Source organism: Hyperolius riggenbachi, chromosome 10, assembly GCF_040937935.1.
Source record: "Hyperolius riggenbachi isolate aHypRig1 chromosome 10, aHypRig1.pri, whole genome shotgun sequence".
NCBI lineage: Eukaryota > Metazoa > Chordata > Amphibia > Anura > Hyperoliidae > Hyperolius > Hyperolius riggenbachi.
In genome coordinates, this window is record NC_090655.1 from 41159012 (window position 1) to 41173619 (window position 14608).

At 45.7% G+C, this 14608-nt stretch overlaps 1 protein-coding gene across 8 annotated transcripts in view; it reads right to left on the reverse strand.

Moving 5' to 3' along the window:
• ADGRA1 (adhesion G protein-coupled receptor A1) overlaps positions 1–14608 on the reverse strand; it is a 1508265-nt gene that overhangs the window by 1123817 nt on the left and 369840 nt on the right. For all 8 annotated transcript variants that reach the window (XR_011024437.1, XR_011024435.1, XR_011024438.1 and 5 more), the window contains one exon: positions 5783–5946. Coding sequence is in view for 2 of the 8 variants with exons in the window: in XM_068257544.1 (XP_068113645.1) it covers positions 5783–5946 (164 nt within the window). In the remaining 6 variants the exon portion in view is untranslated. The remainder of the gene's footprint in view (positions 1–5782; positions 5947–14608) is intronic.

The window sequence follows — 14608 nt, forward strand, 5'->3', positions numbered from 1 at the left end:
AAACAGCGTTTTGCATCAACTCAGAATCATTTGCATCTCCTTGACTGCACCAAATAATGAACAGTGTAAGTCAATTGTAAGAGACTCAGATAAAATCGGCAGGTATGGTAATGCATTTATATTATGTGTACTGAAACAGATATCCATAAGGACATGGTTAAAAAGTCTCACCCTGCTATTATAAACCATCTTCATTATTGTTACCATCAGGGATGGTCAGTGACGTGCTGCTTATATGCTTGAATTGATGTACATTTTATGATAATTGTATTGCATTGCTCACAGGATTATCCTACTTGCATTTGTCTCACCGTAATATCATTGTTGTAAAAATCACAAGTCCTCCTAGCTCCGAATACAGGAGCTGTCACTGCACAAGTAGAGATAGCCCGAACGGTTCGCCGGCAAATGGTTCACGGCGAATTTCGGTGGTTCGCGTTCGCCCACGAACGCGAACTTTATGGGCGGTTCGATTCACTCCTATACTACATCATTTGAGTCAACTTTGACCCTCTAAATCACAGTCAGCAGGCACATTGTAGCCAATCAGGCTACACTCCCTCCTGGAGCCACTCCCGCCCTTATAAAAGGCAGGCAGCGTCAGGCATTGGACCCACTCATGTGCCTGCATTAATTAGAGAAGGGAAAGCTGCTCCAGACTCTCATAGGGAAAGCTTAGTTAGGCTCTTGTAGGCTTCTTAGCTGGCTCCTTGCTGATTCTTATTGCTAAAAAAAAGCACCCCTCAACAGCTCTTTTGAGAGCTAACCTTGTTATTGTGATCCAATTTTTTTTTTGGTGTGTGTGTCCCACTGACACTTGTGTTGCATAGACAGCGTTGGTAATTCCTATTGTATGTGCCACTGCCAGGCCCAGCACATTCAGTGATTACCTGTGTGTGCGACAGCTGCACATTGTATTAGCCATTACTGCATATACCTACCTGTTGTTCACAGTGCACCACCTACCTACGTATGTGAGCGCATGCAGTGTCACTGTGCCTGTCCGGTACCTGTCTGTGTGTGACAGGTGCACATTGTAATACCCATCACTGCATATACCTACCTGTTGTTCACAGTGCACCCACCTACCTACGTATGTGAGCGCACGCAATGTCACTGTGCCTGTCCGGTATCTGTCTGTGTGTCACAGGTGCACATTGTAATACCCATCACTGCATATACCTACTACCTGTTCACTTTAGTGCACCCACCTACCTACGTGAGCGCACGTAATGTCACTGTGCCTGTCCGGTACCGGTCTGTGTGTCACAGGGGCACATTATAATACCCATCACTGCATATACCTACCTGACAGTCACTGTTGTTCTATCATTGAGCTACCACAGCCCAGCGACCATATGGGCTGGAAAACTGCAACGGCCTACACTCTCGCCATGGTGCGCACCAGTCTAGCACGGCCGTCACTACGCAAACAGCTGTTTGCAGTGCGTTACACAGTGAGTTTGGTCTGTCAGTGTGAAGCAGTACACTAATTACGCTCCCTGATTGATGTATACACATGCAAGAAGTTTTAAAGCACTTTAGTCCTGCAATTTAGCAAGCAATGCGATTTCTGCCCTTAAAACGCTGCTTTGCGTCAAATCCAGATTTTTCCCCGGGACTTCTGGTGTCTATCCCACTCCGCCACCTAGGGGTCCAGGTGTTAGACCCCTTGAAACATCTTTTCCATCACTTTTGTGGCCAGGATAAGGGTTTCTAATTTTCAAAGTTCGCCTCCCCATTGAAGTCTATTGCGGTTCGCGAAAGTTTGCGCAAATCGAACTTTCGCAGAAGTTTGCGTTCGTCAACCGAAAATCAGAGGTTCAGACTATCTCTACGCACAAGGTATATCATCAACTCATTTCAATCTTTCTGGTGAAGAAAAGCCCATCTGAAATAGTTGCAGAGCTGCTCACAGCTAATGAATAAGGGGAAAAAAAAAAAAACTATATGCTGCGTTTATTCAGTTTTATCAACTGCAACCTTCCAAGCAAAGTAAAACACAGTGTGTGGATGAAGCTTGCCTGCACTGCACGTGGCTGAGTAGACAAGACAAGACAAGACAAATAACATTTATATCGCGCTTTTCTCCTGGCGGACTCAAAGCGCCAGAGCTGCAGCCACTAGGGCGCGCTCTATAGGCAGTAGCAGTGTTAGGGAGACTTGCCAAAGGTCTCCTACTGAATAGGTGCTGGCTTACTGAACAGGCAGAGCCGAGATTCGAACCCTGGTCTCCTGCGTCAGAGGCAGAGCCCTTAACCATTACACCATCCAGCCACCACCGAGTAGGCTCGGCTTTTACTGTCGAGCCCCAGCAGTGGCTCTGTGCTACTGTGCGACCTCCGTGGAACACTCGGGGATCCCAGTGCTGAAACAGAGACACAGAGGGAGATGGGGAAGCCTTTGTAAGGTGCACAGTCTTCCCTCTCCCAAGATAAGCATCTACACTTTTGACAATCAGATTTCTCAAGTTTACTTTAACCCTTTTAGTATCTTTATGAAAGACCTGTTCTTGCTTAAAGAGGAACTCCAGTGAAAATAATGTAGTAAAAAAAGTGCTTCATTTTTTACCATAATGATGTATAAATGATTTAGTCAGTGTTTGCTCATTGTAAAATCTTTCCTCTCCCCGATTTACATTCTGACATTTATTACATGGTGACATTGTTACTGTGGGCAGGTTATGTAGCTGCTCCTAGCTGTTTTGGCTGTTAGAGACAGCTGTAAACAGCTAATTGCTGTCTGTGAACATTGTTACATTGTGGCAGTTTGCCCAGAGTACCGCGGTACTCAGAGCTTCTTGTGGGAGGGGTTTCAGCACAATATTAGTCATACAGCGCCCCCTGATGGTCTGTTTGTGAAAAGCATTATATTTCTCATGTAAAAGGGGGTATCAGCTACTGATTGGGATAAAGTTAAATTCTAGGTTGGAGTTTCTCTTTAAAGATCTTTTATGATATGACCTTTTATGATATGATCTTTTAGAGTACAGTAATACATTTGCCTATAGTTCTACTTAACACACATTTTGCTAAATGTTGCTGGGGATATTGTCCACATTTTCTCATCACTACACATTTAAATGATTCAAATAATATGATTAAAGAGGCACTGCAGTGACATATAGTATTATTATTCAGGAGACCCACATTTACGGTAGTTTTCTCGCATTAGAAACACTTCCTATATGTAAACATTGCTGAATATTGGTATGTAACCCCACCCTCTTAGTGATGCTTAGCCTAGGCTGTTTAAATATGCGGAATTCTTCTCCCTGAGCACTCTGGGAGACATTATTTGTACTGACTTTGAAAATCTGAAAACAAACAGTCCACAGAGTTGCACCTGACAGAACTAAATATGGTGACACCTGGGATAAAATAATGACTACATAATTTTTAAATGAAAACTGAAAAAAACATGATCAATCTTGTAAATTACAGCTCCTCTTTAACCACTTCAGACTTCAGTCGTTTTCACTTTATGCATCCAAGCAATTATCACCTCCCATTCATTAGCCTATAACTGTATCACTACTTATCACAATGAACTAATCTAGATCTTGATTGTTCCACCACCAATTAGGCTTTCTTTGGGTGGTACATTTTGCTAAGAGCCACTTTACTGTAAATGCATTTTAACAGGAAGAATAAGAAAAAAACTGAAAAAATGCATTATTTCTCAGTTTTCGGCCATTCTAGTTTTAAAATAATACATGCCTCCATAATTAAAACCCACGTATTGTATTTGCCTAATAGTCTCAGGTATTACACCATTTAAATTATGTCCCTATCTATCACAATGTATGGCGACTATATTTTATTTGGAAGTAAAAGTGCATTTTTTCCGTTTTGCATCCATCACTATTTACAAGCTTATAATTAAAAAAAAAATAGAAATATTTCATTTCTAAATTGATATTTAAAAAGTTTAGACCCGTAGGTAAATATTTCCGTGTTTTTTTTTTTATCAAACATTTTATTTGGGTATTTTTGGGAGGGTGGGATGTAAATAGTAATTTTTTTATGTAAATATGTGATTTTTTATTTTTTTTTTAAATGTAGATGTAGTTTTACTTTTTGGTCACAAGATGGCAACCTTGGGTTTGTTTACATGAAGTCACTCTAAGCATAACATGTACGCTTAGAGGGACATAGGGCGACGTAGGAGGCAGAAAAAGCGAGGCTTCCGAGAGAAGCAGTCGCTTTTTCTGCCAGGGAGAGGAATCAATCATCAAGCACCATGTCCCAATTGATTAATTCCTGGGCTAACGATCCATGGCCGGAAGTGCACATGCATACGCAGGAGCGCGCGGGAGCACACATGGCCTTCTGGACGAATCTTCTACATCCAGAAGGCTTAAATGGTTAATGTTGGACAAACATATAGGCTAAGGGGACTCTTTTTTTTCTTTTTGAGAAAAGAACACCTTTTCTCACTTACAACCCCCTCCCCCCCCCCCAAAAAAAAAAAACACATTTTATTTAAAGGGAACCTAAACTGAGAAGGATACGGATTTTTCCTTTTAAAATAATACCAGTTGCCTGACTCTCCTGCTGATCCTGTGTCTCGAATACTTTTAGCCACAGCCCTTGAACACGCATGCAGATCAGGTGCTCTGACTGAAGTCAGACTGGATTAGCTGCATGCTTGTTTCAGGTCTGTGATTCAACCACTACTGCAATGAAAGAGATCAGCAGGACTGCCAGGCAACTGGTATGGTTTAAAAGGAAACATCCATATCCCTCTCCGTTTAGGTTCCCTTTAAACAATAAAGTATCTTTATGGCACAAAAAAAATAAGTAAGTACTGTAAATATTAGACTACAAGACTAGAAACATTGGTCTGGCTCAATAAATAAAAGTATAGGGATCGACGAGTCACGGGCTGTACTGAACACACTGAGTACTGTGTGTACTATTAGTGACATTCCCATTTGAAGCAATGTATACAGTAATAAGTAACACTTTCTTCGTAAAGGAAATGCCAAGAAAGCACAGGTATAAAAGTCCTGGCCACAACAATCAACAACAAAAGCGGCAGAGAGAAAAATACTGGGCTGCAGGAAGGGGAGTGAGGGCTCGTTTCCACTGTAGCGGTGCGGAATCGCCTGGACTCCACCGCTGAAGAAATCGCATGCGGCTACGTTTCCCCATGTGGATTTACCCGCGATTTCGCATGCGATTTTGCATGGCAAGGAGCCAGGCGAATGTAACCATGTCACTGCCTGTGTAAAATTCCATTGCCTTTCATGCGAAATCGCATGCGAAATCGCGGGGAAATCCGCATGACAAAGCCGCATGCGATTTCCCTATTGAATGCATTAGCGGCTATTCGCCCGCATTCCTGCTGCACGCGAAATCTGACGACCCTGTCGTGCAGATTTTTCCCGCACCGAAAAACGCCGCCGCCGCCGCACACGTGGAAACAGCCCCATCCACTAACATTGAGTATGCGAATCCGCATGCAGTGCCCGCATGCGGATTCGCTATAGTGGAAACGAGCCCTGAAGAATTGCTGCACTTGGGAGGCCTGGAGGAGTTATTGGCTGCACTTAAGGGACAGGAGGGGTTAATGGATAAAATACTTTATGTCGTGCAGTCATTAACCCCTCCTGGTCCCCAAAACAGCCATTAACTTTGCCGGGTAGGCTTATACTTAACTGAATAAAAAAGTTCCAGTTGACTTTTACACAAGGTTGACTTATATTCAAGGATACACAGTGATTTTGTTTTGGCTGCTCACCTGTTTAATACTAATAACAGAGATGAAATTGGCTTACCACAAGTCAGCTGATTCTCTTGCAAGGCACGAAACTCCAGGCCACGTACTCTACTTGGATGTCTGCAAACTGTGTCCTCGCCAATACGGACAGACAAAGACGCTGCCCACTTCAAGATCCAGTTAGCATGACAGTCACAGATAAGAGACTCACTGCTGAAGAATCTGGTAATAGAACATGTACAGGATTAGTACACCATTAGTGTGGTTAATTGAAATATATACGTATATTAAAGTGAGTGGCATAGAGTAAAACTTTATATAGGAAAAATAGGAGGCGACTTGCCAGTTTTATGTGGCATAACAAGTGCCATAGTTTTAAAACAACGTAACCTTTTCACCTCCCCCAGCATGAGTATCTACTTCCCTGTATTTACACAAATATAAACAAATACAAACACCTGGTTCTGTTTCTATTTTTAGAACACACTAACTCTGTATCTCCATCTTGTGGCCAAAAAGTAAAACCACATCCAAATACCCTATTATACACCTCCCCATAGAAAAATGAAATACATTGTCATTATTTTTAAAAACCCTTCGAGGTGATACATTATTTGGCTCATCCCGGTTAAAAGAAAAAGTCATACATGCCATATTTCATCACTAATTAGCCATGTAGTGCACCATTTCCGCCGGCTTGTGCATCTGTAGCGAATCCATGGGATTACAAGGGTGCACCGTTTAGGGACCCCAGTGCTGTATAGATGAATTGCTAGGCAGCAATATTTTGATGTGCCTATATAGCATTGGATCCCTGAGCTGTTGCCATAGTGATTGCATCTGATTGCTATGGGCAGCAGCCATTGCAGGTGTCCAAGAGTCTTAAGGCCAAGTATAGATGACATAAGGTATTAGTTAGGTAGGTAGGGGTTAAAACTTTACAAGAAAAAAAACACTATTTTTTAATATAACACACTCACTTTAATATAAAAAATTTTTTTGCTTTCTGTAACTTTATGTGAATGACTGCTGCTAGAACAGGCATGGGCAAACTTGGCCCTCCAGCTGTTAAGGAACTACAAGTCCCATAATGCATTGTAGGAGTCTGACAGCAACAGTCATGACTCATAAAGGCAAATACATTGTGGGACTTGCAGTTCCGTAACAGCTGGAGGGCCAAGTTTGCCCATGCCTGTGCTAGAAGCATTCATTCACAATGGTATTAGTGCCCGAGCACGCACAAGTGACGGGTGCGCATGCACAATCTCAGTGGCGGTGGATTTTAGTGCTGGACTTAAGTCTCATGGCCAGGAACCTGCAGTGTAGCTAATCTGGACGAGAGACTTGTGTTTAAAAAGAAGAAGTGGTTAAATAGAAGATGAAAAATGATCTAAGAGAAAACTCAGGAGAAAAAGTTAATTGCATATGGGCCTATGGCCCATATATTTTCACACCTTATCAATAAAATGCCTTTGAAATCGCCAGCAAGCAAGAAAATACTTATAGTTTTGACAGTACTTTTTTGCCTACTTTTCCAATTACAGAATGTTGAAAGCCATTTTAACCACTTGCCGACCGCACACTCATACCGCGCGTCGGCAAAGTGGCAGCTGCAGGACCAGCGACGCAGTTCTGCGTCGCCGGCTGCAGGCTAATTAATCAGGAAGCAGCTTCCTGTCAATTCACGGCGGGGGGCTCCGTGAATAGCCTGCGGGCCGCCGATCGCGGCTCGCAGGCTAAATGTAAACACAAGCGGAAATAATCCGCTTTGTTTACATTGTACGGCGCTGCTGCGCAGCAGCGCCGTAAGGCAGATCGGCGATCCCCGGCCAATCAGCGGCCGGGGATCGCCGCCATGTGACAGGGGACGTCCTGTCACAGGCTGCACAGGACGGATAGCGTCCTGTGCAGCCCCGATCACCAGGGGGCCAGGTAGGAGAGGGGGAAGCGGAATTTCGCCGCGGAGGGGGGCTTTGAGGTGCCCCCCCCCGCCAGCCACACGCAGGCAGAAGAGATCGGACCCCCCCAGCACATCATCCCCCTAGTGGGGAAAAAAGGGGGGTGATCTGATCTCTCTGCCTGGTGTTTGATCTGTGCTGGGGGCTGTAGAGCCCACCCAGCACAGATCACAGCAAACAGCGCTGGTCCTTAAGGGGGGGTAAAGGGTGGGTCCTCAAGTGGTTAAACAGTTGAAAAATGACAGTATTTTAGGAATATAAGACTCTGGAATATAAGCTGCACCTAGGTTTAGAGGGCAAAAACCAGGAGAAAAAAAATATATACTAAACTTGGTGCGTCCATATTCCAGGAGACTCTGGAATATGTTCTCCCCAATCAGTATCCTCCTGTGTCCCCTTCTGTCATCCTTTGCTCTCCCTGTGCGTCCCCTTCTGTCCCCAGGGTGTCCCTCTGTGTCCTCCTTTGCCCCTAAAGTCCCCTGTGTCCCCTCCTGGACCACCTCTGTTTTGTCATGGTCCCTGTGTCCCCTCCTGGCCCCCCTTTGTCCCCTCCTGGACCACCTCTGTTTTGTCCTGGTCCCTGTGTCCCCTCCTGGAGCCCCCCCCCCCCCCCTCTTATGCCAAGGCAGGGAATCCCTGACATTGCAGAGGGTCAGGGGTTTATATCGGCAGGTGATCGAAAATCGGGTATTCCCTGTCTTTGGAATATAAATCGCAGGAACTTTTTCTCCCCATTTTTGGGGGAGAAATGTGTCTTATATTCCGGAAAATACAGCATCTCCTAGGAGAAAACACAGGAGAAAAAAGTTAATTGCATATGGGCCCTTGGCCCTTATTCAAGCCACTTTTCTTCTAGTAGGCTATTTTTCATCTTCTATTTAAAATAACTTTGGTACCTTTTCACCCACGTGTCTGTATATTTTCAGTTGCTGCAAAGTATTTTCTTGCTTGCTGATGGCTTAAAAGGTATTTCCTTGATAAGGTGTGAAAATATAGGAGAAAAAGTGAATTAAATAAGGGCACTTGAATGCAAAAGTGGTTGTGAGATGAGTTGTGTATGGTGTGCATGAGCTAGCTCAACCTAGACAAAGAATGCAGCTCATGGATGGAGCTAGCACATTAACTGTGGCACTGGGTGATGCAGTTTAGTTTAGTCGAGTTAGTAGCACTACATGACTTACTGGTTAGGAGTCTACTGGGTCAGGTACTGTGCAAGTTGTAATAAAGTTAACAAATCTTTACACTGTATAGAGAGCCTGTCCGTCATTTACCAGTTAAGCCTCATATACACGCCTGACTCATGCCAGGCTAGGCAGCCGATAACGATCACTTCAGCCGACAATCAGCCGTGTCTACAGCAGCCGGCCAGCATTTCGCCAGACTGATCTACTCAACCCCAGTGACACTAATCCCCCTGACAATTAGGGTTGCTCGTTGGATTCTGCGGAATAGAGATTTCCGCGATTCTGGTCGGAAATTGTCAGTTCTATTCCGGTGAGCCGGATGCTGATTTCTGCATTAAAACCTGAATTTTTGCACCAATTAGAGTCTTAACAAAAAACAACCATCCTACGTTAGCAACCAGCTCCTAGCTACCTATCATCAGCTATCCCACCCATTTTGTATATAAGAGGTGTGACAGGTACAAAGCTTGTGGGTTTCAGTCTGGTTTTGGAGAGAGGAGAGACAGACCCATATTAGTTGTTTCAACATAAAAGAAGTCTTTTTAAAGACTGTATATAAAACAAAAGTCTTTTTAAAGACTATGGCCTCAATTCACTAAGCTTTATCAAAGACTTTATCAACCGTTTGATAATTTACCTCATGGGTAAAATTTAATTTTGAATGCACTAAGTTGTTATAGATGTATTGAACGTTTTATCGATAAAACATTCAATAAATATATAACACTTTAGTGAATTCAAATATGGATTTTACCCATGAGGTAAATTATCAAACGTTTGATAAAGCTTAGTGAATTGAGGCCTATGAGTGAGAATTAGACTGAGTGTGAGCTATTAGTAGTAGTAGCTAGGTGTATTTGTGAGAGAGTGACAGTAGATTGTTAGTTTGAGTGATAGATTGTAGTGTAGTGTACTAGTAGTTGATGTGTGGAGAGGGTTAGAGAGAGGTGTTTGACAGAGTGAGAGAGTTAGGTGATTGATTAGTTGAGTGTAGTGCAAGTTTTTTTGTGTGTGTGTTTTTCTAAGTTCATTTTTCTTTTATGTATTTTGTTTTTGATTTATTTTCTTTATTTCACCCCCTTATTATCTTATCTGTTTTTTAATTCAAGTTAGGTGGATTTATTTTACTTTGGTTCTGTCGCTCCTACCCCTTCCCCAATAAACTTTTTGGCCCCAAAACAATGGAGCAAGAGCAGCAGCAATTTCCTGCCACTACTAAAAGAAAATGGAGTGATGGTGGGATTAGTGGACCACATCAAGTACGTGATCAGGTTGAGGATGGCAGCAGCAGCAGGAAGCATTTCACCCTGATCAGAGATGTCTTCCCTGTGTTCGCACGCAGGAAAATGTTGACAGAGCTGCAGGCGAACAGAGTTGTTGATTATTTCGATCAGGAACCCTCTACCCAGTGTAAGGAACTTGAAGCTAGTGGCAGCAGCACCAGTAGTGGTCAGGTTTCTTATGACCAGAACCCAACCGCAGCTGCTTCTCTTGATGAGGTTGCTTGCTTCTTCCCAGTACTCTCCTCCAGAATTAAAGCACACCTATGTCGATGAGAGAGATGTGCAGAAGGATTGGGATGAGGCATTGGAGGAGACCATGGGACCAAGGTCCCAAGAAGTGGTGGGTTCTGTGGTGACAGAAATGGCCCCTGTGTTTTCTTCATTCAGTAATCCATCACAACTGGGAGCTTGTGTCACCACCAATTTACCTCAACACCAGTCAACTACAGAGGTGTTTCGTGGCCAGTCCAGAAGAGTCACCTATGGGTTGCAGTGCTTTGATTGAACTGGATGATGTTTTGTATGATGAGGTGGCTGGATCTAATGTGGTCGCTATCTGGTGGGTTAGGCACTAACAGGCATGAGCAGCATGGAGAAACAGAGCAGACTGTTGGCCAGCAGCCTGCAAGTGCTTTCCCATCTGTCAGTACCCACCAGTCCAATGCTGACCATCGACGTTGTCGCACCTCTGCTGCACGTGCACGCATGTCCCCTGCATGGAATTATTTTACTGTTCTGGAAGAGGATGAATCCAGGGCTGTTCTGTGTGCCGTAAATCGGTGAGCAGAGGCAAATTACAATAAGATGGGTGGGGGAAAAGCAGCAGCAACAGGCCCCTCCTCTTCTTTTTCTAGTTGTCTTGTCCCTATCCAACCTGCTCAGTCCCATTCTACTTCAAATCCCTCTGCATGCCAGGCTGGAAGAGGGCTCCAGACCTCGGCAAGCACCTCATCGCCACCCTTGTTGGTTTCCTCTGAATCACTGGTGTTCCAGCGTCAGGCCTATGTTCCAGAAATTGAAAGAAAGTGATCCTTTTGTTGTCAAAAATAATGCGCTCCTGGCAAGGCTGTTGGGCCAACAGCTGCTGCCCTACCAGTTTGTGGACTGTGCCCCCTTCCGCAGACTGATGAACAGTGTTGTTCCAGAATGGTGGATCCCCAGCCGCCATTATTTTGCTAGGAATGCTATACCTGCCCTTCACCAGCACATTGTGGAGTGTGTCGGCCGGTCTATGGATCACGCTGTCGGTGGCAAGGTGCACTTCACTATGGATGGCTGGAGCAGCAGGCATGGGCAGGGAAAGTATCCAACTTTTACCGCCCATTGGGTCACCCTCCATGGTGCTGCTGAGGAGGGTGTAAGATCTGGGGCATCTCAGCTGGTGGTGCCGGCACGTGGGTTGATTTGAAGGGGAGGCCTGTTCTACTTCCCTCTGCTACCTGTTCTGTCCAAGGCCAGTCTGCCGTTGCTGAGCCCCCCGGCAAGTGGTTCCGCACCTACACTGGTCTGCAGCACCATCGATGCATAGCAGTGCTGAAACTCAAATCCATGGACGAGAACAGGCAAACCGGATCTGTAATCCTTGCAGCCTTACAGGATCAGATTCGGCATTGGCTTTTCCCCCGAAAACTGGAGACAGGTGTAGTGGTGTCTGATAATGGTGCCAACATGCTGGCCGCCAATTCTGAAGGTGGCTACACTCACTTACCTTGCTTGGCCCTCATCTTCAACCTTGTAGCCCAGAAATTTTTACGAACTTTTGATGGGTTGAAGGACACTGTGGCCTCAGCATGAAAAGTGTCAGCCCACATCCGTCGCTCCGCAACCGCAACTGCGGTCTTGAAACTGCTGTAGCGCCGCCATAGCCTGCCACAGCACAGGATTATTTCTGATTGTCCAACGCGGTTGCACTCCACCCTCCACATGCTGGAGAGGTTGTGGGAGCAGCGAATGGCAGTCAGGCTATACCTGTCTCAGACATCTTCCTCCAGAACAGGGCTACTGGACTACATTACTGGGGACCAGTGGCAGCTGATTGGACAGGTGTGTAAAGTCTTGGAGCAGTTTGAGCAGGCAACCAAATTGGTCAGTGAGGAGCACTGCAGCATATCAGAAGTGCTCCTTCTTGTCTTCATGCTGGACAAGGCTCTTGACAAAGTGCTCGGACAGGGGGAGGAAGCCCTACTGAACAGTGGTCAGTCAAGTGGGGGAGTGAGTGAGCATGCTCAAGTCCTGGATAAGGAGGCAGAGATTGTGAAAGTGGAAGAGCCCATTGCCTATCACTATCATCGCATATTTTTACTTTTTAAGATAATAAAAATGCAGCTTTTGCAGCTGTCCGATGTTATATTCTAACCCTATGCTTTTGGCCTACAACTTCTCCTGCTGCTCCAAAAAAAATTGTGATGACCGCCATGAAACCACCTCTAGGCCCCATGGCCTACAACAACTCCTGCTGCTCCCAAAAAAAATTGTGACGACTGCCGTGAACCCACCTCTAGGTCCCATGGACTACGACAACTCCTGCTGCTCCAAACAAAAATTGTACTGACTGCCGCTTGACCACCTCTAGGTCCCATGGCCTACGACAACTCCCGCTGCTCCAAACAAAAATTGTAATGACTGCCTCTTGACCACCTCTAGGTCCCATTGCCTATGACAACTCCCGCTGCTCCAAACAAAAATTGTAATGACTGCCGCGGAACCACTTCTAGGTCCCATGGCCTACGACAACTTCTGCTGCTCCAAACAAAATTTGTAATGACTGCCGCGGAACCACCTCTAGGTCAGAATCAGAATCTGAATTTATTTCGCCAAGCATGAGGGGACATGCCCGGAATTGTTTTTGGCACAATACAATACAATACAGTACAGTGGCTCTGGAAGAGTGCATAGAAAGAGAAGGAAGGAAAGAGAGAGAGAGAGTGCATGGAAGGCAAAATCAGATTAACACAACATTGTAAAAAGACATCACAGTCCCAGTGTGTCCCTCCAATGTCCATAGTCAGTTAGTCTTGTGGGCTGGTTGGCTGTGCAGCCGTAGCGCTGCCGGCCTCGCCGCTCGTTGACGCTCGCTTTGATGGTAGAACGTGAAGGGAGTTTAGAAGATTGACTGCCGAGGGGAAGAACGAGTTCCTATGTCTCGTGGTTTTAGTGGAGATGGCTCGTAGTCTCCGTCCCAAGGGCAGAATGCTGAAGTAGCGGTGGCCAGGGTGTGAGGAGTCATTTGCAATCTTCAGTGCCCTGGTTTTTAGTCTTTTGCTGTGTAGTAGGGCAAGTGAGGGGAGGGGGCACCCAATGATCCTCTCTGCTGACCTGATGACCCTCTGTAGTTTGTCCCTATCATTGACAGTGGCGCCAGCATACCACACCAAGATGGAAGAGCAGAGGATCGACTCAATGGTGGCGGAGTAAAAGTTGGTTAGAATTTCTTGAGTCATGCCGAACTTTCTTAGCTGGCGGAGGAAGAAGAGTCTCTGCTGAGCTTTACATTGGGTGGCAGTGATGTTGGGCTTCCAGCTGAGGGCACTGGAGATGGTAGTACCTAGAAGCCGGGCGCAGGGCACTCTGGTTACCTCCTTGCCGTCAATGTAAATTGGGGGTGGGGTGGGAGATGCCTTCCTGAAGTCGATTATTAACTCCACGGTCTTTGCGGTGTTCAGCACCAGCCTGTTCTCCTTGCTCCAATTGCAGATTCTCTCCACCTGCTGACGGTACTCTTGGACATCATCCTTGGTGACAAGGCCAATGATGGTGGTATCATCAGCAAACTTGATAACCTTGACAGAGTCTGCCTCGGACCTGCAGTTGTTCGTGTAGAGGGAGAACAGCAGTGGTGACAGTACGCAGCCTTGAGGAGCTCCTGTGTTCGTGGTCGCAGCTTGAGAGTGGATATCGCCCAGTCTGACGACTTGGGACCTGTTGGTAAGAAAGTCCGTGATCCAGAGTCGTAGATTCGGATGGACTCCAAGTGCAGCTAGGACCCGTTGGAGAATACGTGGACAGATGGTGTTAAAGGCCGAGCTGAAGTCCAGAAGTAGTATTCTAGCGTAAGTGTCTGGATTATCAAGGTGGTCATTGATGAGCTCTAGGCAGATATTGATCGCGTCATCAGTGGACCTGTTTGTTCTGTATGCAAACTGAAAGGGGTCTAGGAGTGGCGACGTGGAGAGTTTGAGGTGGGCCAGGACTGCGCGCTCCATGGTTTTCATGACGACGGATGTCAGGGCCACGGGCCTAAAGTTGTTCAGTTCGGTGACCCCCTGTTTCTTAGGCACAGGTATGATGGTAGACTTCTTGAAGCACGCCGGGACCTTGCCTTCCCCTAAGGACTTGGTGAAGATAGCAAAGAGGATAGGAGCAAGCTGCCTACAGCAGGTTTTCAGGCAAGCTGGAGATACTCCGTCGGGGCCGGGGGCTTTCCTGGCGTTTAGGGTTGATAGGAGGTGCAGGACATCGG